The sequence below is a fragment of the Podarcis erhardii genome, assembly GCF_964252035.2.
Source record: "Podarcis erhardii genome assembly, chromosome: 2".
NCBI lineage: Eukaryota > Metazoa > Chordata > Lepidosauria > Squamata > Lacertidae > Podarcis > Podarcis erhardii.
The window spans coordinates 106,649,247-106,675,179 of NC_138498.1; the positions used below are offsets into that span (position 1 = coordinate 106,649,247).

General features: G+C 47.3%; 1 protein-coding gene and 1 long non-coding RNA gene across 5 annotated transcripts in view; one reads left to right on the top strand and one right to left on the bottom strand.

The window, feature by feature from the left end:
- Positions 1 to 25,749, bottom strand: part of LOC309336700 (sodium- and chloride-dependent creatine transporter 1-like) — a 29,530-nt gene extending 3,781 nt beyond the window's left edge. The window contains exons 1-13 of one of the 4 annotated variants that reach the window (XM_081852888.1): positions 25,420 to 25,749; positions 20,670 to 20,918; positions 16,254 to 16,385; positions 12,727 to 12,991; positions 11,699 to 11,831; positions 8,071 to 8,205; positions 7,741 to 7,844; positions 5,519 to 5,643; positions 4,687 to 4,799; positions 3,802 to 3,939; positions 2,852 to 2,954; positions 2,541 to 2,641; positions 529 to 699 (exon numbers count right to left, since the gene is read on the bottom strand). In XM_081852888.1, coding sequence (XP_081709014.1) covers positions 529 to 699; positions 2,541 to 2,641; positions 2,852 to 2,954; positions 3,802 to 3,939; positions 4,687 to 4,799; positions 5,519 to 5,643; positions 7,741 to 7,844; positions 8,071 to 8,205; positions 11,699 to 11,831; positions 12,727 to 12,991; positions 16,254 to 16,385; positions 20,670 to 20,918; positions 25,420 to 25,450 — 1,800 coding nt within the window. In that variant the 5' untranslated portion in view covers positions 25,451 to 25,749. Of the gene's footprint in view, positions 1 to 528; positions 700 to 2,540; positions 2,642 to 2,851; positions 2,955 to 3,801; positions 3,940 to 4,686; positions 4,800 to 5,518; positions 5,644 to 7,740; positions 7,845 to 8,070; positions 8,206 to 11,698; positions 11,832 to 12,726; positions 12,992 to 16,253; positions 16,386 to 20,669; positions 20,919 to 22,390; positions 22,509 to 22,656; positions 22,676 to 23,294; positions 23,320 to 25,419 lie in introns of those variants that run through there. The other 3 variants (XM_081852889.1, XM_081852890.1, XM_081852887.1) reach the window with 3 other exon arrangements.
- Positions 1 to 25,933, top strand: part of LOC309337428 — a 303,990-nt gene that overhangs the window by 134,673 nt on the left and 143,384 nt on the right. The window lies entirely within an intron of this gene.

Here is a 25,933-nt window from a genome sequence, read left to right on the forward strand (position 1 = left end):
CTGGCCACATGACCCGGAAGCTGTATGCCGGCTCCCTCAGCCCATAAAGCAAGATGAGCGCCGCAACCCCAGAGTCGGCCACGACTGGACCTAATGGTCAGGGGTCCCTTTACCTTAAGGTCACACTGAATGATTGCAAGCTGCAACAAGGGAAAGATAACTATGCTGGAATAAGCACCCACACCGTACACTTAAAGCACTCCTAAACCGCATGACTCCCCGCCAAAGAATCCTGGGAACCGTAGTTTATCACAGATCAACAGCTGTTGGCATCCTTAAACTACAGCTCCCATTATTCTTTTTGGGGAAAGCCATGACTGTCACAGTGCTGTAAATGTACGCCGTGTGGATGTGAGGACACCACTGCAGCCTCATAGCAACACCTAGACGGGTCTACAGCAAACTGCACCGTCGCCAGGAAGACCAAATGGGACCCTTGGCAGGCTCAGCTTGCCAGCAGAGCAAGGTGCCTGGCAACTCCATCCTAACGGGCTGGGACTGGCCAGAGGCGAGAGACTGATTACTCACCTGCTGGAAGGAGCCCTTGCTTCGCAGAAGCTTGTAAGCGACCGTGCAGGGGATGCAGAGCATGGAGGAAAGGGCCAGAGCCCAGCCAATAGCCTCACCCCACCATGGGTAGATGTAGGTCTTGTTGTAAGTCAGTGGTTGGTAGTTCACCACATGGAAGAGGAAGATGCCCTAGTGGTGAAGGAGGGAGGAGATACCAGAAATGATAATTATTATTTTTAGCCTTGGGTAGGGGGAATAGAGGTGGCAGCCAAAACCCAGTCCTAGTTCTCTTGTGCTAAACAAAAGACCTTCTCAAAACGTGCTGCCATCTGCCTTATTGCAGGGCAGATTCGAGGGTAAACCCTACGTGGAACGAGTCTGCTCCTGCGGCTTGATGGAGCTAGAAACTGTCTCTCATGTCTTGTTACACTGCCATTTCTACAGGAATATACACTCGGTATTTATCACTCCTGTTATACAAAAATCTCCAAATGGGTCCGAACTTCAATGTCTAAAACTCCTGGTAGAGGACAAGGCTCTAGAGATCACGCTAAGGGTGGCCAAATTATGTGTGACTGCCATAAAACTTAGGGAACAAGCTGTACTACCAAAATGATTAAGGTTTTAAATGAAAATTTTAGGTTATATTTTAGTGGTCAAGATTTAATATATATTTTTAACTGCCGCTATATCTGAACTGTCCCTGTTATACCCAATTGCAATTCAATGTATTCCTGTTCTGTTTTATGATTTTCCTGATATTGTAAGTGAGCCGGAACTGGTCAGTGACCGTAATAATAAAATTAATTCACACCTTCTCAAATATCAGTACACCTGGCTACAAGACTGAGGAGATCTCCTAGGAGATCTGTCAAAGATGCTTTAGTTGATGTGGTTTTGGCAGAAATGATATAAAGGATTAAGTAAAAATGAATTGATGAAAGAGAGAATGTAAAATTACAGTATATTAAAACAAATTATTAAGATAAAAACAAGGTTGGAAGGATTTGCTGAAATAACAATTTGAATTAGAATACAAAAATGGGAGGTGTGAGGAGGTCAAGGAAATAAGTAAAGGAAGAAAGCTATGTAAAGGTTCGATTTATTCTTTTTCTTTTTTAAATGATTGTATTTTTTTCTGTCTTTTTCTGTTTTTTTCTGTTTTTTTCTTTTTGTAACCTTTAAAATTTTGAATAAATATTATTTAAAAAAACAAAACAAAGATGCTTTAGTTGAAATTCCTGCATTGCTAAATGACCCTTGTATGATTCTAACTACGGAGAATGGGATAACCCTGCAGTCCTGCCCCTGAAACAGGTTAGACAAATCCAGCATGAAGAAGAAGTGCAATCACATTTGAGTAAAGTCGGACAGGTATTTTGCACAGTGCAGGGGAGAGACAATAACAACCAGTGTTCCTTAGTATGTGCTGTACTATTTAAATGCAGGCAAACTACAAGTTTCTTTCGGCTGGGAATGTGGTAATCTAAAAACACCATCGACACCACGCACACACCAGTACGGGACCGCTCAAATATAGTCTCAGCAGTCAAATATTTTGGCAGCAAGTCAAAACAAATGTGTGAAAAGCCAGGCTGATTTAGCCCATGTTTGCAACAGGGCCCTTCTCCAATATAATAATAATAATAATAATAATAATAATAATAATAATTTATTATACCCTGCCCATCTGGCTGGGTTTCTCCAGCCACCCTGGGCAGCTTCCAACATAATGCTAAAATACAATAACCTATTAAACATTAAAAGCTTCCCTAAACAGGGCTGCCTTCAGATGTCTTCTAAAAGTTTGGTAGTTGCTTTTCTCTTTGACATCTGGTGGGAGGGTGTTCCACAGGACGGGCGCCACTACCGAGAAGGCCCTCTGCCTGGTTCCCTGTAACCTTACTTATCGCAATGAGGGAACTGTCAGAAGGCCCTGGGCACTGGACCTCAGTGTCCGGGCAGAACGATGGGGGTCGAGACGCTCCTTCAGGTATACAGGACCTTCTGCCCCACTGCTTTCAACTCACCACACACACCACTGGGGTGATGAGAGACCAGCACCACTTCATGTAGGGCAGCGGTCGGTAGCCAATCATATGGGCAACATCGTCCATGAAGCGGTCAGCTCCTGCGCAGAAGAGCGAATCAGTTTTGGGCCTCGAGCCAGGCCGTCCCCTCCCGCACCAACCTGAAAAGGGCCCCATTCACAGCGCCCAGATCTCCGGCAGCCTTGGGTGGGGGGGAGCCAAAGCAAGAGTCAAGCAGAGGACTGTGCAGGGAGGGAAAGTGTTTGCTTTTCCTGAAATCTCCTTGCCCCTGTGTCTCCCTTGCCACTTACCATAGACCCAGGCAATCACCACACACTCCCAGAAGGCCTGCCACAGAAGGGTGATCCCGCTGGCCGAATAATTGTCAAACAGCTGAAAGACGTACATGCCGCCCTAGGGTCACATGGCACAGGAAAAGAACCAATTACCGAATACGCGCATTATCCTTGCTGCTTATTATTATTCCAAGTAGAGAAATTCCAGCCATGATGAGGAGTGGGGCTATGGAGACAGGGCCACGGGGACTTGTGTAGACAGTGTATCACACAGAGACACATCACGCACACAGAGAGAGACACGGGCCCCTCTCTGCAAACAGCATGTCCCAAGCACAGCCAAATGGGCAAGCCTTGAGCTTCTAGCTCCGGCCATTCAGGATGGGACTTGCCAAGGAACTGAAATGGTCCTAACCATTAATGGCTGGAACCTGAATCACGGATACTTCTTTCGACAGGTTGATCATGGGGACATGGGGAAGGTGACAATGCGGTAGTTACCCCATGTCAATGGAATTCCCCTCCCCTGGAACAGTGATTCTCAAACATGGGTCTCCCATTGTTGTTGGACTACAACTCCCATCATCCCTACCTAGCAGAACCAGTGGTCAGGGATGATGGGAGTCGTAGTCCAACAACAATGGGAGACCCATGTTTGAGAAACACTGTGGCCTGAAGGTTGGCTGGAGTCCTAGCCAGAGCATCTCTTGCATGCAGCGTGATGGCTTTTCTCTTTGGGAAGACATAGGGAGGCTATGGCTCATGAAGCCATGGGGGGTGCTGGTGGTGCGCAGAGGCATTTTTAATTGACTACACCTTCCGAGTAATTCTTATTACCCAGGAGTTTGGACTGTGCCCAGGAGCTTCTGGTGGCCCACCCAGAAAACGAGCCAGCCCCTCCCAGGGAAGCCCATGTAGCACTCACATTTCGTATAGAAAGGGTTTCTCCCACACATCGGCCTCACCTGAGTCACCATGGAGAGGTCAATGATACAGCAGACAAGGCAGCAAATCGCAGCGGTGATCTCTCTGCGCGGTGAGCCTGCTGCTGGCTGCGGAAACAGGTCTAGGATGCCAGTGATGAAACCCTCCACTCCCACAAACTGGCAGGATGAAATAACATACGAGAGGGAGAGAGAGGTAAACTTGGCACGAGGTGCGGGTCTACGCTCTGCTTAACACAGAGGTGTGGAACCTCAGGACTGAGGTCCAGATGTGGCCCTCCAGGCCTCTCAACCTGGCCCCCGGGACTCTCTCTGGCCCTGCTTTGCACTCTGCACACGCCCTGTGCCCCCTCAGCAGTGCAAACACATGAGCCCCATTTGCATTCAGGTGAACTGGCGAGTGCTGGTTCAGTCTCTTGGGTTCCTCTTTTACTTGCCCTGTGGGCACAGCATTACGCTCCCATTTCCATCATGCCATTGTAACCTGCTGCCTATCATCCTTGCTTCGGATGGTATGCCCTCCCTCCCTCCCTTCCTTCCCCCCTCCCTCCCGGCTGCCAACTTCTTAAACACCTCCTCCTCCCATGCTTCCAACAGCACCACCTTCCCGTCTGCGGCCGTGTTAGCAAACCCGTAGCACAAACGCCGCCCACTGATTTCTGCAAGTAAAAGAAGCCGCTTTCCGTCTACGCCAGCCTTTCTCAACCTGTGGGTCCCCAGGTGCCGTTGGACTACAACCCCCATCACCCCTAGCTAGCAAGGCCAGAGCTCAGGGATGATGGGAGTTGTAGTCCAACAACATCTGGGGACCCACAGGTTGAGAACCACTGCTCTACGACATTTCTGCATCGTGCCTCCGTAATGTGCTCTGCTCAGTAAAAAACACGCTCCCCATGAGTGGCTTACCTGGCTGTCCAGCCCCAGGACCAGAAGCATGAAGAAAAAAAGTGTCGCCCAGAGAGGGGAGAGTGGCATGAGTGTCACAGCTTTGGGGTAGGCAATGAAGGCCAGCCCTGGACCTGCAAGAGACAAAAGTGAGTTAAGAGGGGTGTCGGCTGCAGCGATCGCCACCAGCTTGGGGATTGAATGGGCTACTCATGTCTACTAGCCGCACCTGTGGCTCTCTTCTACCTCCACTGCCACAAGCATTATGCCTCTGAATACTGGGAGCACAGGTGAGCAGGGTGATGCTGCGCTCATGTCCTATAGGACGCTGCATGAAGGTGGGCCATTGGCCACATCTAACAGGCTCTTCTTACATTCTCCTAAAATTCTAAGAAGTTACCTAAGCTTAGCATGCAAGAACAGACCATTGGCCCGGCCGGTCCTGTTCTTCCTACTCTGATTGTCTGCAGTTCTCCGTGGTCTAGTCAAAGTTCTGCGCTGCTGCTTGAGGTTCTTTTAAATGGAGATGGCATTGAGCCTTGAGGGACACAGGGGAGCTGCCTTCTTCTAAATCAGACCAAAGCTCCATCTAGTTCAGTGCTGTCTACGCTGGCTGGCAGAGGCTCTCCAGGGCTTCAGGCAAGAGCTATTTCCTGGTGCTACCTGGAGGAACCAGGTCGGCTTTGTGCTCTGCCTCCCAGCTATTTTGCACCGATGTGCCACACCTTTTCATAGGGAAAGGGGGAAATGGGCTGATGAGGTGGGAATTGGAGGAAATCCCCACAGCTGGCGCTCACCTGACTCTGCCACCTCGAGGTGGGAATCGGAGGAAATCCCCACAGCTGGCGCTCACCTGACTCTGCCACCTGGGAGATGTCCACGCCCTGCTCCGATGCCATGAAGCCCAGGACGGAAAACACCACAAAGCCAGCAAAGAAGCTGGTTGAGCTGTTGATCACAGCCAAGACGTAGGCGTCCCTGTAGGGAGGATCAGGCAAGTCAATAGCCACAAGCCCACCCTCCACTCGGACCCAGTGGGAGCCCAGTGCCTTCTCAGCTCACCTCCCTTACAAGAGGTTACAATGCTTGTACCATGTTAGAGGTGTCCAGGGCACCAGCCTGTCTGGAAATCACCCTGCCTTCCCTCTAATGAACCCAGTTGCCCCCTGCGAGGACAGAAATACACTCTGCACATGTTCAAATGTACTCTTGTCACATGTTCTGGGACTGAATCTCACCACTAAGTATAGGTTGAGGGGCTCAAATTAAACCAGAGTTGGCTAGCATTAGATGCTTTTTTGGGGGGGGGGGACCCAGCATGGGTAAGATTTTTGCATCGCAGATGGCAGCAAGCAGCTGCATTAAACAGTGCACAATATAGGCACTATCCAACTTCTGCTGGAAGGAAACTCCCTCCTGAAGCTCAGCTGCACTGTGCTAAACTCTGGCTGCTGTCACCATGAAGTTAGAATAATAGAATTGTAGAGCTCTAAGGGACCCCTGAGGGTCATCTAGTCCAACCCCCTGCAAAAAGGGCATCTTAGGACAGTGGTGGTGCAACAAAGGCTTCTAGGTATGTGGGGTAGAAGCTTTTGCCACACTCCCATATTAACCTCCCCAACTCCATACGCTTCCTTGAATGTTGCATTCGAGACAAATTGTGTCTCCATTTAAATTTATTAATTTCCTTATTTGATCCAGATTTCAGAATTTGTATGAGTGCAGAAGATGTCATAGAGCAGGAATTGGTAACCTGTTTGAACTTGAGGGACACATGCAAACAGCGGCTCGATGGTTTGTTTCCTGCCGTTTCCTGCTTCCTGCCAGCTGACATTGCCAGGGTTTAGTGTGTGTGTGTGCAGCTTTCACCTACATCAGCAGCAAATTAATTGGTGGCAACCATGGAGGTATATAGCAGACCACACATGACATGAAAAACCATATTGCCCTCTGGCGCCTAGTACTATGATCTGCAAATGGAACATGACCAGTTTTATCGTGGCCTGATGATTATCAGCTTGTAGTAACGCAGAGGGAGGGGGGCTTTTTCACTTGTGGCATCAGTGCTGCAGAATGCCCTCCTTGCTGAAATGTGAGGGGCCCTATCAGCATTGGTATTCTGCCGGCTACTGAAGGCACACCTGTTCAGGCGAACTCTCCCCTGAGCTGAACTAGCGATTTTAATGGAATCGGTTTTTGAGTATTTTCACTATGTATTAAAGTTGTAAGCTGCTTAGAAGACATTTTGGCATATAAGTAGTATATAAATTAATAATACTGATGACAAGGGTGAGGGTGGCGTCTATCCCATGGGTTCGCCCAACATAGAGAAAACAGAGAAGTTTCATGGAAGGAAATATGCATATCTGTGCATATTCTGCACTTAAAGAACAAACAAACAGCAACCCAGACTTCTATGCTAAACGCGACCTAAAATCTGCACCAAGAAAAGCTGAATTCTGTGACCAACTTAAATGATCAGATCAAGCACATTTGCAGACATTTTCGTCTTGCGTAATTCATTCATCTTCTGCCAGTCATAAAAATGATACTGTATTCCCCTCAACTCAGTACACACTGCGAGCACACACACACACACACGTGGTTTCTGATGTTTCACCAAGCATTGCCCACACAATTTCAGCCCTGTATTTGTCGCCTTAGCTGTAAACTTGCTTTTAAAGAGGAGGGAGAGAGGATATGGATATGGTCAGGCTGCTGAATTCTCTGTACAGCACCAAATTCTGTACTTGTGCAGAATAGCAAAATACAGAAAAGGGGAAGCAATAAATGTGCTGGAAGATGACATGCAGGTTGCGGAATGGGGTGTGGCTGGGGACAAGGAGAGAGGTGAGGACCTAGTGGGTGCGGGGTATAGATGCCACTATTTGAAGAAGTCCTAGTAGCATTTTCAAGGCTTTTATTCAAGACCACAGGGGCTAGAAACAAACTCTTGTTTAAATAAAAGCAGTGTCTCCGTCGGGATTCAGACAAAGCCAGCAGATTCTACACTTGGGGACTGAAAGCCATGCAGATCTCTTTTGAAGACTACCCGTATGCGGTGTGGGGCCTCACCTGTAGCAGTTGTTGTGGAAGCGGTTGTAGCTGCCAAGTGCGGTCAGGGCTCCCAGCCCGATAGCATATGAGAAGAAGATCTGGGTACCAGCATCAATCCATACCTGGGGTGAGGGGAACAGCCGTGGTATAAACCCCACCAAGTGGGGGGCAGAACTCTTGCTTCCATGACCAGGCCTGGCCTGGCCAGAGGGCAAAGGCGCAGTTAGATGCAAAGGCCTGCCTCCCTGCACACAGATATTGGCTACGGCCTCCGTTTTCCCAGCTGCTTCCCTGTTTGAAACCTTCCACATCCCCTTCTCTCGGTGAATGTGCCACCCCAGTTCTTACCTGAGCGACAGCAAGCTTGGTCCAGTCCGGTTTCAGGTAGTAGATGATGCCATCTAGCGCACCGGGCAACGTCACGCCATGCAAGAGCAGCAAGATGAGAACCACGTAGGGGAAGAGTGCAGTGAAATAGACCACCTGCCAAGCAAGGATATTATTATTATTATTATTATTATTATTATTATTATTATTATTAAAAAATTATTAGATTTTCCACAATTATAACAAAAACCACAAAACAGAATGAAACACAAAAACAGAAAGAAAAATACACCAGTGAACGAAAAAAAGAAAAAAGGAACAATAAACAGATAAACAAAACAACAAACTTAATTCTTTACAAATCCAACCGTTTAAACATCTTGGTTGACTTCCTCTAGTCCCTCCCTTCTGAGTTTCCTTGTAGTTGAAAGTAACAGCTTTCCAATATCTTTATTAAACTAAAACAATTTCCAATTATAATCCATCTTATTCTCTTTTCTTAATATTCTAAATCCCATTTATTTAATTATAACTTAGTTTAATCCTAGGCCTATTTGTTTCTTTCAAGTCATTTCTATTTTTTTATATTACAATATTTATTCAAATAGTCCTTAAATTTCCTCAAGCAAGGATATTTTTAGGACATCACCAGCACCCATGGGTGCTGAGTGGCTGCATTCAGATTGGCGGGTTGCAAGGTGTGGATGCCTGGTCTGTAGGAGGAAGGGATGGGGCTCATGTTAAAAAATGTGTCTTTTTTACTGGGAAATGATATATAATGAAATGAAAAGGATGTTTAAAATAACGTTGGGGGGACGGGACCCAAAAGCCTTTATTCTGCGAATTATAGGGATAAAAGGTAAAGGGACCCCTGACCATTAGGTCCAGTCGTGGCCGACTGGGATTGTGGCGCTCATCTCGCTTTATTGGCTGAGGGAGCCGGCGTACAGCTTCCGGGTCATGTGGCCAGCATGACTAAGCCACTTCTGGCGAACCAGAGCAGCGCACGAAAACGCCGTTTACCTTCCCACTGGAGCGGTACCTACTTATCTACTTGCACTTTGACGTGCTTTCGAACTGCTAGAACTACCTAAATTGTATAGAAATTTATTTATGTGCTCGGCTACAGCGGCAAGAATGTTACTTGCCCCAAAATGGAAAGAAGAAGAAGTCCCAGCAAAGGAAGAATGGATACAAAAACTTATGGGATATGCAGAAATGGTAAACTTACCGGAAGAATAAGAAATCAAGAGAACAAAACTCTTTTTTTAAATAAAAGAATGGAAATGGTTTATTGAATATTTACAAATAAGTTGTAAACAGATAAAAACACGGGCAGGATTATTGTAATAACCTGCAGCTATGTAAGAGTATATAAATAAAGAAGATAACTAAATGAGCAAGTTTAATTTATTATCTTCTGCATATCCATATTAACTTAAGGAACCGCAGAAAGAGGGGGAAGGAAGTCAAGTTTTAAAATGTCAAAATGAATGTAAAATCAGTGAAATGTATATATTTGAAAAGTATAAGTACTTTACTTATTTTTTAAAATGTCTCTTTTTGGCTCAGAGACACACTAGGAAATTATTTGTTGGGCACCACAAAGATGCGCATTTCACAGAAGAAACACTTGTGATGTTCAGAACGCCCATCCCAAAAGGCAACACACATGCACACACACACTCAAAGGAGAAATTAGGGCACCTCTGGTGTCACCTGATACAAAAGCACTAGCCGAATAACCTCTCACTCCCATCCACATAAAGAATTAACGCCAGATGTGATAGGACGCCAGTTGCATTTGCTTGTATTTAACGGTGTTTATGGTATTTTCTTACCACGGCTTACGCAACGTTTTTTCCATTCACCACAGCAATTGTATAATGACAGTTACTAGCTAACGTTGTGTGTGGCTGGGTGGGGGTTGGCCTTCTAGCAAACACCAGTGGTGCAACCACCGCCTGAAAATTATTACAAGTCCGAGTGCTACATCGGAAGGAGGAAGTGACAGCGTGTTCTCAGATTCTCTCTTCGCCGGGAGTTTTTTTTGTACAGTTTCTGAACTACAAATAACAAATTTCAGCATTAAGATGCCGATGGATCCGTCATCAGTGACCGTAATGCGCTCCCTGTGTGTTGTTACTGCTAATATACACTTGTTATCAGTGCAGCAGTTATGTAATTTTAGGCTTTAGACTTATTATGGGTTAGGGAGAGAAAGGGTGCTATTTAAGAGGTGGGGGAACCCTTTTCAGCTTGAGGTCCGCATGGCCTCATGGGGAACCTTTAGGGGGCCACATGCCAGTGGTGGGTGGAGCCAGAGGGAATAGTGGGCGGGGCAACAGCTGCATACATGCCGGGCTACATGGCAGCCCCACAAAAGTCAGACACACCCATCTCTCCATCCATCAAACAAGAGGCGTTTTCGTCATATTATTGCTTAATATGGAGGAATGGTACTTGGAATTATTGGAGACAAAGTTGATAGGTTTTGGTTAGAGAAAAGCTATTGCTCAAATTCATAAATAGTTAGAGAAGCGCTTTTGGACTTTTTTGTGTAAAAGGAAAATGGATTAGTCTGAGACATTTGGCTGGGAAGATTGGGAAAATATTGTCTAACAGAAAGTAGAATTGCCGGATGTCATTCTAGAGTGGATATTTTGAATAATTTCTTTTTCCCCCCAATTTTTTTTTATTGGTTTTCCAAATTTATAGCAAACATAAAAGAAACACATTACAATGTAAAAAAGACAAACAAACAAACATTTATCCTAGCTATTATGATCCCACTTTTGATTTCATTGTTAGATGACTTCCTCAAATCCCCCTAGCTGAATTTCCATGTAACTCATTGTAGCAGTTTTCCAATACTATTTTCAAATAAAATTAACTTAGTCAATTAATATCATTCTTTCTTTTCATTTTCACTTCTATCCATAGTGTTATGCAATTTAACATATTTAACTCAGTTCTACTTATGTTATCTTAGAATATTTAGCTAAATACTCCTTAAATTTCTTCCATTCTTCTTGGTACTCCTCCTCTTTCTGTTCGCGGATTCTTCCAGCCAGGTCGGCCAGCTCCAAAAAGTATTTTGAATAATTTCTTTTATGTAACTGACAGGTGGAAAATTGGAAGTCTTTCTCTCTTTTTCTCCCTTTTATTTTTTTGGTTTTCCTTTGGTGTTTTATTTTCTCTTTCTCTGTTTTTGTTTTTATTTACATTATTTTCTTTTAACTTATTGTAGAATGAAAAAACTGTAATGAAATCTTATTTTTAAAAAACCCCAAGCAGGCATTAGCACTATTCAAGGGCATAATCCAGGCGGCCAAAAGCACTCACAGAGGGCAGACTGCATGGCTGGTGAGTCTTGATGGTCAGATTGAGATGCCTGGATGGGCACATTCAGCCCCCCCCCAGGTGCCTGAGGCTCCCCACCTGAGGCTGCTTTAGGTGGTATTGTGTATTGTTTACTTCAAAATGTGTTATGGCAGCCCTGCTACATTTGGGGGGCTGTCCTGATGAGCATAGTCCTGAGCATCTGCCCTAAAGTCCTACCCTGATGCCATAACCAACTTTGTTATACGTCCTCATAAGCGTCCCCCACAGTAACATGGACATACACTTTTAAAGAAAGATCCATTACCTTCCCAGTTGACTTGACCCCCTTCCAGATGCAGAAATAGACAATGACCCAAGTCGTGAGCAGGCAGAGGATCAGCTGCCAGCTGAGCTCTCCTGGTTCAGCCAGATCCCCCGAAATCCGCAGCACCTTGTTCCTTGTGAGGAAGTGGAGAGGGAAATTAGCAGGGGCCACAGCTTGAGTATGAGGACGAGAAGAAAAACCATTTGCACCTGTCCTTATCTAGTGCTGACCATTAGGCATTGCTTAATACTTTGGCCACCTCATGAGAAGACTCCCTAGAAAAGACCCTGATATTGGGAAAGATGGAGGGCGCAAGGAGAAGGGGGGGCAGAGGACAAGATGGTTGGACAGTGTTCTCGAAGCTACCAACACAAGTCTGAACAAACTGCGGGAGGCAGTGGAAGACAGAAGTGCCTGGCGTGCTCTGGTCCATGGGGTCACGAAGAGCCAGACACAACTAAACGACTATTCAAAATATTAAGTGAGTTATAAACAATTTAAACAACTAACTAACTAACTAAATGAAGCACCTCACTTCAGATGACAGATTTCGGGTACCATTAAAAGGCAGCAAATAGTCAATAAATTTTGTAAATATAATTGATATAATATTTAAAAAAGGGCCCCCGCAATGGGTGTCTTCTTTGTGTTGTTTTTAAATTTATCCGCTGTTATTTTCTGGGCTATTTTTAAAGCTTTTTTTAATTATATTTTGTACATCACCTTGAAATGTGTGCGGAAGGTGATGAATAAACAATATTAGTAAATAATCAATGTATATAAATCATATACTGTCTTTTTTTTTATCACCCTGGAAAGCACTCTTTGAATTTTCCGCCTCAGGCGCCAAAATGTGTAGGACCCCCTTCTTGTCTGAACCATTCCTCTCCCTCTCTTTCCGGTCTCCCCTCATTCCTCCCCACCTGACCCTGTAAATTCAGGAACCTTTCCTGCAGGCCCCACACCGCTCCGCCCCCCCCAAGAGACTGACATCCAGGTATCCCTTTAGGGAACTAGCACCCACTCACTCCCAGAACTCTATGATGGGTGAACGCTGGTCAGCCAGGTTGCTGCAGTTTCTGGCAGTGCTGTTGTTGTTGGTGGTGCTGTTGTTGTCACAGCCGCCCAGGCCAAAGAGCTCCGTGCACTGGGGTGTGTTCCAGGAGTGGCCGCAGGTGGCCCAGGGCAGGGTTTCCGTCAGCGAGTGCACCAGGTAGAAAAGGCCCCAGACGAGGATCATGATGTAGTAAGAGTTGCAGAAGAAGACAATGACCATAGAGGCCAGGCCCAGGCCTAGGGAGAAACGAGATGGTCAGAGGCTGGCTCAGGGGAAAGCGGAGGAGGCATGCGGTTCTTCCTGAGGGAAGGGCAGCATGTTCAATTCCCACCAAGGCCTGGCTTGGGCATGCAGTGAGAATGAAGTGGTAGAGTCCCAGCCTGGTAGAGCAGAATGTACCACTTTACCTTCCAGGTGAGAGATCATATCTTGAATGCTCCCTTACGTGAAAGGAAAGGGAAGACCTCCCTGCAAATAGAAAATAAGCACTGTTTTCCATCTCCTGGTTTTTTGTTTTTTTAAAAAAAATAAGGAAGTGGGGTGGCCCCTCACTGACAGCCTGAGATCCATTGAGAGCTGCCTTGCACCAAATTCAGATCGTTGGTGCATCTGCCTCAGTACTGTCCACACTGACTGGCAGCTGCTCTCCCGAATTTCAGGCAGGCCACATCCCCAGGTATCAGACTTGGATACGTCAGGGGTTAAACCTGGCACCTTTTGGGTGCCACTGAGCTACAGTCCGTTCTGGCACTTCCAACACCCACAACCTCACTGCGAAGACTAGGCCTAAGCCCTGCCCAACTCCACCTTCTTCTTCCATGACAACTTTCTGTCTGAGCTGCATAGCTGATAGCGAAGGCGGCATAGACTCTACTGAAGGAGCAGAGATCTGTGCCAGGGAAATCTAGATTCTGCACCAAGGGAAACTCAGCTGTATAGCCTACATGTTGTTGCTGCTGTTATTCATTGTCTGCCCTTCGCGCTAAGGTCCCAGGGTGTTACTACAATTAAAACACAACTTTTAAAAACAGTTTAAAGCAACTTTCTGTCACTCACAGAAATAAGGTGGGTCCCGAAAATAAATTATCTCTGTTGAATGGTCTCTTTAAATTTGAAGGTTCATTATTGTTCCACAAGATGTGTATTTCTTTAAGGGCCAGAGCAAATAACGTGACCCGGTTTTACAGCTGTGAAGCAGTATAGAAGGTGCTGTTAAATTATGTTAATTAAGCTGTTGGGTATAGTATTTAAAGAGCAGCACCTAGCTTTCTCAGTACCCTGGTGGTTGGGTTGGGGAATGGGTCATGCTTATTGATACAATTAATGTAAAAGGAATTTTTGTTTTTGTTATTAAAACCAAGCTAAAGTTATTTTGCGTTTCTTGAATATGTGGCCTCCCCAGCAAGCTTTCTGCAGTGCAACTAATCTGCAAATAGCCAACAATCTCATGTGTCAAAAGCCAGGACAAAGAGGTGTGTCTTCATATACAAATGAAGCATGCATTTACCTTTTCTGCATACTTTATTCTGCAAGGCAAGGGGGAGGCCAAGACTCTGTCAAAGCCCCGGCTCCTCATTCAGCCCCCAGTCCAAATTCTGAGCTATCACAAGAGACATGGCCCACACGCTTTCAAGCTTCCCGGCACCACGTCCTGAAATAACCTTAAGGGCTTTAAAACTTGCTCTGAATTCTTCATCCAATACATTATTCAATGTGTTGGCAGAATCCTCACAGCCTTGCGGTAGCCCCACGTTACCCTGACTGCTAATGTACGTAGAGGGCTGGATATGAGGCATTTCAGGCCATACGTCAAAACGCATTTACCGATTGCACAGCCGTTGCTGCCAGCCCTTTCGCCTCATCTGCCATGTCCGTCTCCTGCCCCCCTCTCAAAAAACCCGGTGTGCTAGTGTAGCCTTATCTGTATGCCTGGGAAGCTGCCTCGCTTGCTGGTGTAGGCCCAGCTCTGTAGGCCCAGTCTGGATAGTTAGCCTTGGTGAAGACTTGACGTTTTCATCCCCCCAAAAAGTTTTTGATTGAGTTTCCACTGAAATGAGGCTGCATTTTAATGTTGCATTTTAATCTTGTTTTTTAAGCTGTATTTCAATGAATTGTTTTTATATTTGGTGTTAGCCGCCCTGAGCCCGGTCTTGGCTGGGGAGGGCAGGGTATAAATAAAATTTAATAATAATAATGCACGATGCAACATTGGAGGGGTGGGGAATCGCTGGTGGCTATTATTGAGAATTGACAAAATTGGTGGTAGCAAAAGGGGATTCTCCACTGACAGGCAGACTCAGTCCTGCGTCTACATACGCAGCCCCCACCCCACGCTCTCCATTAACTCAAAGGGAGAGGTCCATCCTCCAAGCAACTGCTTAGTAAAGGCCCTCAGGGAGCCCTCTCTGCTGCTCCTTTTCAGGGCTGTGCTAGTTCTTCCACAGCAAGGACGGAGGTAGTCTGGTTGCACTCCAGCCCCCATCGGCCCCAGCCAGCCACCGGCCCATGTTCAGAGTTGGAGGGAGGTGCAGTGCAACATTTGGAGCGCCACTGATGTTTCCTCATCCTTGGCCTGTCAAAATGGTTGCCAGGCCTTCCTAGGGAGGAGTTTCCACATTGAACCAACGAGCCCCCACCCCCAGCCAGGCATCCACCATGGAATCCCCATGCAGACAAGTCAATTTGGGGTCTTCTTCCCTGAAGGCCAAGCCTTGTTTGAGCTGCTCAGCAGGGCTCAAATGATGCACAGGAAGGCTTGCTGAAATCCACACTTCACAGACTCCCCCTGCAAACTGTAACTGCCTCATAACCTTTGAAAGACAGGAGCTTGTCTGGGAGTCTTGTTATAAACTCAAAAAAGCAGATGGTCCCTGCTGGAGTCCCCCGACCAGCTTAGCCCTCTAAGGCCCGAGGCAAGTGTTCCCAATTGCGCCCCACAGTCTGCATGGGCCTGGCTGAGGGGTGGGCAGCCACAAAAGGGGGCAGCCTTCCACCCAGTCCCTATATAACTCAAGCCATGCCCCAGGTTACATGAGAGCACATTCTTAGAGCCCTTGACGTTTTCCTAAATCTGAATGTTTTTTGGGGGAGAGGGTAACTTGGTCAGGAAGGACGACATTATTTCAAGCAAACATGTCTATTGTTACTGAACCCCTAATACGCCTCTATGTCACGTTGGGGACCCACAGAGCACAAATGGAAAAACCTGTGCTCCGCTAGGAGACTCTCTTGAGCTACCTAAGGCCAGTGTTGGGCCCCTGCAGAGGCCACACCACTTTAAGGGGCCCCACTGCTCCCCATGCGCTCTCTCCCTCTGCAGGGCTGTATGGACTGGGCCCAGAAGCAAGGAGGTAGGCACACTGCAGGTATCTCTTGGGCCTAGTGCACTCAAAAGCCTGAAGCCGGCCCTGAGAATATGCCTTTTCCCTGGCAGCAACTCCTAAGTGGCTCCTAAGCATAGCCTGCTTGTTATGCGGTTCACATTCCAAGACTTTTTACCTTTGAAGAGTGGGGCGATGTTCCAGGCAGAGATCCCACCTTGCTTCATAAACTGCCCAAGGGCCACCTCCAGGAAGAAGACGGGGATCCCCCCGACAAAGACGATTAGTAGATACGGAATCAGGAACACACCTGTGCAGAAATCGGGAGTCAGCCCTGTCGCTGTTAGAAGCACTGCGGAGGGGTATGAGAGATGGGGCCTTTTTGGTGGTGACCCCTTAAAACTCTGGAAACCCCTCCCAGGACAGTTCTGTCATCCTCACTCTCTTTTTGTGTGTGTTTGATGCCTGCTTAGAGGACTATACTCCTATCCCCACTTATCTAGGAGTAAGCCTCCTTCCGAGTAGCCATGGTTAGTCTTCTGCTCTGTTTTGAATCTTTCGCTCTGTGCTGCTGTCATCTTAATTGCACATAAACTGTGCCATTCCCCCACCCCCACCCCCGCTTTTAAATCATCTCATTGTTAAGATATTTTTAGAGGGTTTATTTTTGGTGAGCTGGTTTGAGTATAAATTGTACAGAACAGTGAAGGGAAACAACCCAATTAAATGAATAAATTAAATAAAATGTAGCTGGTCTGGCTCAGCAGTTTCATACGGATGCTAGGAGAAATGTGGACCCAAAGGAGTCAGATCCTGAGAGTCTTCCCCATTTCCATAGAATTATAGGGTTGGGAGGTACCCAAGGGTCATCTAGTCCAACCCCTGTAGTGCAGGAATCACGGCTTTCTCTCCCTTGTTGTTCACCAACTTGCTATTCAGGGTGGAGTGGAGATGTTGATCCCTAGCTCCTATTTACTTCTGTAATGGGTTCTTGTACATTTAGGAGCATCTATCTAACCTCTCTAGCCCAGCACTGTCAACACTAATTTGCAGCAGTTCTCCAGCATTCCAGACAAAGGAAAATGTCTTACGAGGATGCACAAAATATTGAATCTGAGACCTTCTGCAGGCAAAGCAGATTCCCTGCCCTCAAGCTAAGTAAGGCTGAGTTTTACAGCACGAAGCCATCAGAAGCAGTATACAAGACACACAAACGCAGGTTCTGAAAACAAAGAAACTCTAAAAACAGTAAAACCTGCTTTACCCATTCTAAAAACAATGTCCAGAATTCTTAAAAATGTATATGTAATTTTGTATATTGTTATTTCCCCAGTGTATATCCTTACTTGTTGGTTTTTGCTTCTTCCCTGCTCTGGGATTGAAAATATTCAACGGAGAGCATGTTACAAATACTTCAAATCAATCAACCTGCGAGAACAGAGTCTCAGTAAGAAGAAGAAGAAGAAGAGTTTGGATTTGATATCCCGCTTTATCACTACCTGAAGGAGTCTCAAAGCGGCTAACATTCTCCTTTCCCTTCCTCCCCCACAACAAACACTCTGGGAGGTGAGTGGGGCTGAGAGACTTCAGAGAAGTGTGACTAGCCCAAGGTCACCCAGCAGCTGCATGTGGAGAAGCAGAGATGCGAACCCGGTTCACCAGATTACGAGTCTACCGCTCCTAACCACTACACCACACTGGCTTTCTAAGGACCAGACATCATTTAACCACCTCCAGGTAAGCTTTCTGCAAGCAAAATCGGGATGAATGCTCAACAAACAGGTTGACAGGAGGAGCCCTGTTTGCATGTGAGCTTCTAGCACTGAAGGCATTCCCTGGCATCCACTGCAAGCAATCCTTTCTTGAGCATCTGCTTCTGTGTCCTAGAAACTGAATCCTATGGACACAAACCAGTGGACAAGGCCTGGGACCCAGTATTTATACTGCTCCGTTTTCAAGTGAATTCCCCATGGCTAACATCCACGGACCCAGCGGCCTTTAAAGGTGGTTTGATTCACTCTGCTAGTTCTGTAGTCACATGGCCTTGATTTTATCTCCTCTATGTTATTCCCCCCATTGGCTATTTTCGATGCAGGTTATACATAAACCCAGTTTGAATTGCGTTGCTCACTACGTGGATCGAATAAATCAGCGGGGGCACAGAATGATTCATCTGAAGATTTCCATAGCAGTTTTGCATCTGTGGGTAGGGATGCCTGCTATACTTTCAGACACTGCTGTGTCCCCCCCCCCTTTCTTGTGTTACAAAACCCTCTGAAAGAAAAGCATCCCAGACCGTTCGGCTCGGCAGCACAGAATCTGCTTGCAAAATCTGCCGATGCCGGTCAGAGGATTCCGGTTCGCTCATCTGGTCTCATTGAACCGAGACTAATCTTCCCACCCGGCTAAGGTTTGAGAAGCCAATGAGCCAATGAGTGACCACAGCAGCTCCTTCGCTCTCCCCTCCTTCCCAACATCATGTGATGCAGCACACACACTTCCTCAGCTGGGTATGTGGGTTATGCTTTTCCCAGTGGCCACGAGAGTGAGTACAGGATGGAAGGGAAGCCATTAAGGTCCCACATGGAGGAATAAGAGCAGAAAGGAGCCGGAGCACCGCAATTCAGAATCCAGGACTGAATCAGAAGGCTCAGCTAAGGAATCTGATTTCAGCACTGGGTCTAAGAGAAGCAGAGCAACAATACAGAATGATGCCTCTGAGCATGTGCAGAGTTATCCCAGTTTTCCATTTCCACATGGAATGAAAAGTAAGGTTCTCAGGAAAAAGAGGGATGTCAGGCTAGAGGAACCACTACTGCTCCCATCAGCTTTGACTGGTCATGCTGGTCAGGGCTGCTTGAGTTCCTGTAACAACTGGAGAAGCAGAGGTTTCCCATCTCTGGGCCAGAGCCTGGCAATTCTTGGAGAGTTAGAAGCAATTTGAAAGAAAGAGTTTTGCTCAAAAGTATATGCATGTGTCTCACTTTTTTCTTCTCTGATAAAAGGATTTTGTAGAGTGGGGTTTTTTTTATAAAAAAAGTTTCCAGATCTGACAGTGGGATAAAGTCAATCGAGTCACTTTCTTACCTCTTAAAAATGACTGTTTGTCTCCAGCCTTACTTACTTAACCAGGTCCCAATTAGAAATAATGCATGGTTAGGGATTAGGCACATTTCAGGGATGGTGCAAAATTTTGCAGCTGCAAAAGTCACAATCCGAGGGTATACGTTGACTGGGCAGGTGGGGCTGCAGCCGATGCTCGTCCTACTCAGAGTAGATCCACTGAAGTTAATAGATGTGACTAACTTCGGTTCATTAATTTCAACAGGTCTACTCTGAACAGAACTTGGCTGGATATAGCCCCATGATTATTTACCAAGTGGTAGCTTAGCACACTGCTAACGGTGCATGGAACTAGTTAGGCTGTGAGCATATTCACAGGCAGAAGAGAGAATGTTGTCATGCTCCTCGCCGTCTCCCTCGGGAAGTTGTGGGCTCTCCTTACTAAGCAGAGGTTGGATGGTCATTTGTCATGGATGCTTTAGCTGAGATTCCTGCATTGCAGGGGGTTGGACTAGATAGCCCTTGGGGTCCCTTCCAACTCTACAGTTCTATGATTCTATGCAGCTTCTGTGTCAAGTTCAAGCACATGATAAAATGCACATGGTAAAATGAAAAAGGAATGGGAGTGCCTAAATGAATACCTTAAAAGCCAAGATTCGAGGAGAGAAATCTGGCTGAGTCTGGAATAACCTTGTGAAGTGAAAGGATAAGAAAGAGGGATTTATATCTAGATGCTAGGATAGAGATGATAAGGAAAACAGGAAGACACAATGAGAGGTAAAGGAGGTGCTATGGGATTGGTGGAAGTCAACGTTTATTTTTCTTTTTAGTGTTTATATTATTAATTTGTAAGATTTGGATTTGTGGGGTTTTTTTGTATGCTTGTTTTTGTGTTTTGTTATTTTTCATTGTTTTTGTGTGTGTGTGTGTTGGAGAATACTAATAAAAGTAATAATTAATAAAAAAAAATTAAAAATCCCACACACCACTTGCTACTGACAGACCTCACACATATTTGTATACTTGCGGTGGTCTTCTGCCACTTAGGGATGAAAAAAATTTCTCATCTGCATTGACCCAGGCTAACCAGAAGTGAACAGAAGAAGCTACCCACAAAATGCGACAGGACACAGAATAGGGAAGCTGATGTTATGGCCATAGGAGCAGCAAAAAATGGGTTAGGTACTACAGGGCACCAGGATGATTTTGCTCCTTGCAAGTCAGTAGAAGCTGCCTCTTCCCAGATAGATAGATAGATAGATAGATTCTTTATTGTCATTACACAAGTGCAACATTGCACAAGTGCAACGAAATTGGATGCCATCCCTTAAAAACAACAAAAGCAAAACAACAACAACAACCAAACAAACCACATTCCAGCCACATTCCAGATCAGCTCCAAGTTCAAATTCTTCCTCCAAAAAAGAGTGTCCATTTTCAGAGAGCAGTCTTCTCGCGCTCAGTTTAGACACCCGCTCTCACCCACCAAACCTGGTGTCCCCCCCCTCCCCGTGCGCAGCCACCTCCTCACCTCCTCCATTCTTGTAGCAGAGGTATGGGAAGCGCCAGACGTTGCCCAGCCCCACAGCAAAGCCAACACAGGACATGATGAAATCCATCTGCCGGGTCCAGGTCTCCCGCTCAGGAACGGGCAGCTTCCCGGGGCCCATGGGTACCACCAGAGGGGCAGTGATGGCTCTCGCTTCATGGCTGGACTCTGCTGTGCCACCAGTCGCCTCGGCACCCTCTGCCTCAGCCAGCTCTGAGCACCCACTGCCCTCTGTCGAGGCAAAGAACAAAGGTTTAGTCAAATCAGTCAATAGGTGCAGGGCATCAAGCCAGTTTTGGAACAATCTCAATCTATGGCTGAAAAGGAAAATTAACCTGAGCTTCCTCCTTTTGAGCACGTCTCCTTAATTCCAGTTTCCTACTTTTTGCCACCCAACTTTCACATTTATCTCTGCCACCAACAGGACTAGAAACTTAAAATTTCAGCAAGAAACAGAACCTGGAAGGTTCAGGAGCCATCTGAAAGAATGTACTTCTCCACTTTTCCTTTTCCAGAAATGTATTGTTCCGTTTTTGGCATACAAATACCAGTAAAACAGTACGTAACGCACGACAAAGAAACAAAAAGACATGAGCAATTTAGTATCGAAGAAAGTAACATTTTTGTGGCTTGTCCTTGTTTAGTAGTTATTTTCTTCGCAGGCTGTAAATGGCCTAGTTTTTATTCATTATACAAATGGACAGCAGCGCTTGCTTTTACCCTGGGAGAGAGACTTCAGGGAGGAAACCTAATGATCCACGGAAGCTCACCCTTTCCTGAGTGTCATTTGCAAGATCACTTACTATGGGTTAGTTATACCTTAGCAACCTTCAGCCGTACCCAGCAAGTTGCTCATGGATAACTGCATCAGCCTAGAGCAAGGTCTGGAGTGCCACACAGCTTAAGGTCCTGTGCTGCTAAACATCTTTATAAACAGCTTGGGCGAAAGAGTAGCTTATCAAATCAGCGTATGGCACAAAGAAGCTAATGCCCTAAAAGTCAGAGACCTCAACAGGCTGGAACGCCGGGCCAAATCCAACAAGATGAAATGCAATAGAAATTCAATAGAAATAGGTACTAAGAATCAATAAGCAAAAATACAGGATTGGGGCTGGGTGAGGTTGGTGGGTTTGAGAAAAGAGACCTAGCTTTGTATCAACGCAGCTGGAAAGGATTTACTGTATTTTTCACTCTATAAGATGCACCAGACCACAAGACACACCTAGTTTTTGGAGGAGGAAAACAAGAAAAAAAATATTCTGAATCCCAGAAGCCAGAACAGCAAGAGGGATCGCTGCACAGCGAAAGCAGTGATCCCTCTTGCTGTTCTGGCTTCTGGGATAGCTGTGCAGCCTGCATTCGCTCCATAAGATGCACACACATTTCCCCTTACTTTTTAGGAGGGAAAAAGTGAGTCTTATAGAGCAAAAAAATACGGTAAGCATCTTATTGTGAGCTAAGCATGAGCCAGCGGTGAGATACAGCGGCGTAAAAAGCGAATGCATTCACATAGGCTGCATTAAGAGATCACGAGGAGCAATAGTTCTACTCTTAGTCTGCACTGGTCTGACTGTGCCTAAAATAGAGTTCTGGGTGCCACATTGTAAGACAGACATTGGTCAGTGGAAAGGGTGACCAAGAAAAACACAAGGGGTCCTGGAAACAAAGAAGAACGGCTGAAAAAAGTTGGGTAAGTTTATAACCTGGAGAAGAGAAGACTCCAATAGACATGATGGCCATCTTCGAATATCTAAAAGGCTGCCCCACAGAAGTTGGAAGGAATTTGCTCTCTGTCGCTCCGGAGGGCAGGACCAGAACCAACCAGTGTTAATTGCCAGGAAGCAGAATTCAGCTAAAAGAGTTAGGAGCAACGAACTGGCGAAAGCTGTTCAACAATGGAACAGTCCACCTTGGGAGGTGGGTGGGCTCTCCTCCGATGGAGGCAATGAAGCAGAGGCTGGACACCCACCTGTTAGGGACGCAGTGGTTGCATCCAGGTATTGCAGGTCCCGCGTGGTGCAGAGAGAGCTGAACTAAGTCTACAGCTTGTGACATTTTGGTGCCTCTAGCTGCTGCCTTAGAACATCTGGGTGCTGCAGCATCACCTGGGTAGTGCACCACCCTAAACCCTGCCCCAATCCTTTTCATATAGAGTTACAGGTGATGTAAGGATTCTAATCACTGTTAATAGATGCCACAGTTAATAGTTGTCACAGTGGCCAACCAGAAGCCTGTGGGAAACCTGCAAGCAGGACCAAGAGCACAAGAGCACCTTCTCCTGAGGGTTCCAGCAGTGGGGAAAATGACTCCCCCTAATGCTATGGCTTTGCTCTGGAGCCTCTTGCTTCCCAGGCCTGGCCAGGGCAGGAGTGGCCCTCGTTTCCCAGGTCGAAAATCAATGCCTCAGCCTGTGCCAAGGAGCTAGCTTGGCATCACTGCCTGCTCTTTGAGGCCCATCTCTGCTTTCTCGTTTCTTCGAGCGCCAAGTACTTCAGATACACTTGGGCAGCTTAACGAAGGCAGGAATTTTCCAGGCCTACCTTTTATATAATGAGCAAAACCCTTTAAAGCAGGGGGGAGAGAGAGAAAACACACACAAAAACCCACCCTCTCTCATTCTGGAGTCCTAGTTTCGACGTCACAATGCAGGGTGGTGAGTCACCCACTAGGCAGCGGTGCTGAATCCACACATTCATACACATGCAGAAGGAGTCACAGGAACCCGCACATCAGGAATCACGCTCACAATGGGTTTGCACATGCACACACACACACACACTGAAGTGCACACCATGCTGTTGCACATGGTGGTTTCCATTTCCCCCACCCCCAATGAGCTGTGGGATGGGTGGGATCCCTTTTTCCTTCTTTCTTTCTGAAGCCACTGAAATAAAGGCTGCGTACGCTCCATATACACAAAGCACATTTAAAGCACACTATTTCACCCCAAATAATTGTGGGAACCGCACTTTACCTCTTGGGCATATAATTCCCAGGGCCCACTGCAGTTCCCAGGATTTTGGGGGACTGCGCTTTGATTGTGTGGTGTGTACGCAGCCAAAGAGAGAGTTCACCGGCTCCTCTCCCTTTCCTTCTAGCCAGCAAAGAAGTGCCATGCCAGAGACAAAGCTCATAGGAGAAACGTGGGGGTCCGCACTGGAAAGGGTGTTTCCCAGCACCATCGTAACTCTCGCTGTCGCCAGCCCTGCTCAACGGACAACCCAAATTCCTCAAAGAAAACAACCTCGCCCTGGGGAAAGCCCTGAAAATCTCCTTTTGTGCTGAGCAGCCTCCGCAAAACCAGCGTGGAGGGTGGGGGTGACCCGTTTTCCACAGCAACAACAACAAAAAGCCCCCGGGAAGAGACAAGAGTTTTGAGCAGAGCAAAGCAGCAAACAACAGCCCAGACACAAAGCCCCTTTTCCTCGTTGTCTGGCTTCCCTCCCCCCACAGCCAATGTGCATCCAAGGCCCTGGCATGTGACGGAGCTAATCCTCCCCACTTGTGGGGCTGAGGCTGCCGGACACCCTTTGCCTACCCCCCTCCCTCGCCTGGGTACAGATTAGCCACTTAGTTGGCACCACTCACCGGCATTCTCTTGGGCAATGCTACGAAGAGCACATGCTTTCTCAATAAAAATGAATGTGGGCAGGGAGGAGGTGATTGGAGGTTGATGGTTGCACACAAAACAATCTTGTTTTCTCTCACACAAATGTACACACACACACCTTCTGCTCCAGCTGAGTTGTTGCCTTATAAGGGGCTGATGCAGAGAAACCTCCCAGTTCTTCTTTTTGCCAGCTGCCCTCGTCTTGGAAAACCAGCCTACACGAACCTAAGAAGAATCCTGCTGGATCAGGGCCAGTGGCGCATCTAGTCCAGCACACTGTTTTCCCAGGGGCCAACCAGACTCCCCTTATGGGGAACCCGCAAGCGGGATAACTGCTTCGGAGATGTGGGCATTCAGTGCCAAATGGCAACTGTAGTGCACTGCTGGTTAAAGGTGGGTCACAGGACAGCAGCTCCACCACCACAGAAATATGTGGTATAAAGATAAATTTAACAATAAGAAATCGGTCTCCAAATGCACGTTCCGGTTAAAGGGGTCTGAAAAAGCTGGAGGCTGCTGCTGCTGCTGCTTTAGACTACAGGCCCTGAGTCCATAGCCCATTGACTCCACATGAGTTCCCCTGGAATACTCACCCTCCCGGTTCTGTATTCAAAAGAATCCCTAACTCTGATTAAACCCCCTGCCGCCACTCCTGCCTTCCAAAGGAGAGGGGGAAATAATGGAGAAAGGGAGAGAGCCATAAAGTACATAAAGTGTGTGCCCCGGGCACAGCATGGAAAGCCGCAAAGCACAGGGCATCCTGGCAGAGAGAGGCAATGAGCAGGAACACCTTGGCAGAGACAGGACGTACTTCTGGCACAAGGCGGCGGGGCAAAAGGCGGATACAGCCCAGCTGCTTGAACCCATCCATCTGAGGAGGCTCGGTGATGGCAGCATTTGAAAGCAGAGTCTATTGTACTAAGTCTCAGTCCGGAGTCGAGACGGGGCACTGCTCTGCTCACCTGGGTCGCCAGTGATGCTTCGCAGGTGGCGTGCCGCCGGGCTGCTACTTACCTGAGCCCACCCACAGCAGGAAGCAAGGTGGGAGAAACGAGGACTCCCTGAAACCCCCCACCCCGGAATGCAACCCGGCCCTACTCCCGATGCCAAGCCGGCGCTTACCTGAGCAGGTCTCGGTGGGCACTGGAGCCATTGGCACACTGGGCTAGCGGGCAGGAGGCTGAGACGGGTGTCGGGTGTCGGGAAAGCTGGCTCCGGGTCTTGGGAGGGGATCTCGGCGCGGTCTCAGAAGCAATCCACAAAGCACTTGAAGGTGAGACGGAAGAACCTCATTGATGGGGATTTACACCAGGGAAACGGGCTGGGGCGGGCGAGGGTCTGGGCAGGGCCTGGAGCTCAGGACCAGGCGGCGCGGGCAGCGCTGAGACGACGCTCCATCGCTCAGCTCCGGCAGCGAGGCTTCTGGCTCTTCGCAGCAGAGGCGCAGCAGAGAAAGGCAGCAGCCGCCGCGACTCCGCTTTGGCCCCCGCCCCGCTCGCGCCTCATTGGCCCGCCGCTGCTGGCATCAGGCCTGCCGCTTGCATGTCGGGAGATGGAGTCCGGGGTGGCGCTTGGGTACCATGGAAATGCAGGGAGATGATGGAGGCGAGCAGGTGCACCAGTGGGCAGGGTGGAG